At 31.1% G+C, this 1,627-nt stretch overlaps 1 protein-coding gene across 1 annotated transcript; it reads right to left on the minus strand.

The window, feature by feature from the left end:
• Positions 1 to 537: 537 nt before the first annotated feature.
• LOC11436461 (transcription factor MYB1) lies at positions 538 to 1,418 on the minus strand. Its single transcript, XM_003616291.4, has one exon. The coding sequence runs from the start codon at positions 1,410 to 1,412 to the stop codon at positions 720 to 722; it is 693 nt and encodes a 230-aa protein (XP_003616339.3). The 5' UTR covers positions 1,413 to 1,418; the 3' UTR covers positions 538 to 719.
• Positions 1,419 to 1,627: the final 209 nt, after the last annotated feature.

A 1,627-nucleotide genomic window follows, 5' to 3' on the forward strand; every position in this document is an offset into this window, starting at 1 on the left:
TGTTATAACTTGAAAACAACAAACATTTATATTTTTAGTTTTAATCAAAATCAAAATTTAAAAAAAAAATACCGTTCATAATTTTCAAAAGTTAACGCAAAAAAAAAAAGAGCGGAAAGTGATCATTAGTAATCCATAAACAATGAAATTAAAATACATAAATGTTTATCATCTGTGCATCAAACACACATGATAAATGTTTATCCTTTCATGTTCTCATCCAACTCAATTACCATACCTTCAAATGAGTTCCTAAAGTGATCATGAGTAGTCCATAAACATTAAAATTAAATACATAAATTTAGTCCCTACACTATCATGAAAGTCAACAAATTAGCTCTTAAATGTTAAAATTTTGTTGTTGTTGCCATCTTTGAAATCAAATTATTCTCCAAGCAATGATTCATCACGATTCATCAAATTAAAATATAAACATGTGAGATATATAACTCATTTTAAGATATGCATGGAATAATTGTAGGATCCATTTTGAGATGTTATGAAATTCATCATTAAAGTAAAAATTAAAAGAGATGCTTTAAACTAAATGACTTTATTAAAAGAATTATGCTAGCAACATAATCTCTAGCACACTGTTTTTAACACATTAAAATTTAAATAGATCCCACTAAATATAAGTATGAAACTTTAAAGTATATAATTTAGTTGGATCCATTTAAATTCTCTTAAACAATCTTAACTTTTATACGCCATTAGAACTAATTAAAGACCCCAAAGAAATTGAAATCATAAAGATTGGAATCCCAATCGGAATCACTGACCGTGGGACCATTATTAAAAAAATCCTCCACATTTGAAAACTCCAAAGTGAAATTCTCCTTTGGTAATAAAGAGGAAGAATCAATTTTCTCATTGCTTCTTTCTTCATCCATGTTCAACAAACTCTCCCACCATGTTGTAGATGATGGGTCATTGCCAACACATGTTTGTGCATCACCAACATTTGGGAGTGTAGTCTTGTCACACTCTCTTGGAATATTAACATCTTCTCTTGAAGCCATTAGTGTTGTTGGAAGACTATGATTCTTCTTCAACCATGGTGAATGACTTGAAGAAGAATCAATGAGATTTGGGAGTGTAGTCTTGTCACACTCTCTTGGAACATTGCCATCTTCACTTGAAATCACTAGTTTTGTTGCACTACCATTACTCACGAAATTATGTTTCTTCTTCAACCATAGTGAATGAGTTGAAAAAGTTCGAGGTCGAGGCTTGATAACTTCATGAGATTTGATCATGCTTTCTTTAGATTTCTCTTTTTCTTCCTTTTCTTCTTTTCTTGGAATCACTTTTTTGCGCAAATTTGTGTGCCAATAATTCTTCACATCATTAGCTGTCCTACCCGGAAGCCTTGCAGCAATCAAAGACCATCTATACATACATACATACATATATTATACTCTTACTTAGGTCACCAAAAGTTTAACTTGATAGGTAACCAAAACAAAATTAACTTGATAGCTTACTTGTTCCCTAGAAGTTTGTGTAACCTTAGAATCATATCAATTTCATCCTCGGCGAAACTTTCTCTGTTGATTGCGGGGTTTAAATAATTCAACCACCTCAATCTACAACTTTTCCGACACCTATTCAAACCTGTATATAT

Source organism: Medicago truncatula, chromosome 5 (assembly GCF_003473485.1).
Source record: "Medicago truncatula cultivar Jemalong A17 chromosome 5, MtrunA17r5.0-ANR, whole genome shotgun sequence".
Classification (NCBI taxonomy): domain Eukaryota; kingdom Viridiplantae; phylum Streptophyta; class Magnoliopsida; order Fabales; family Fabaceae; genus Medicago; species Medicago truncatula.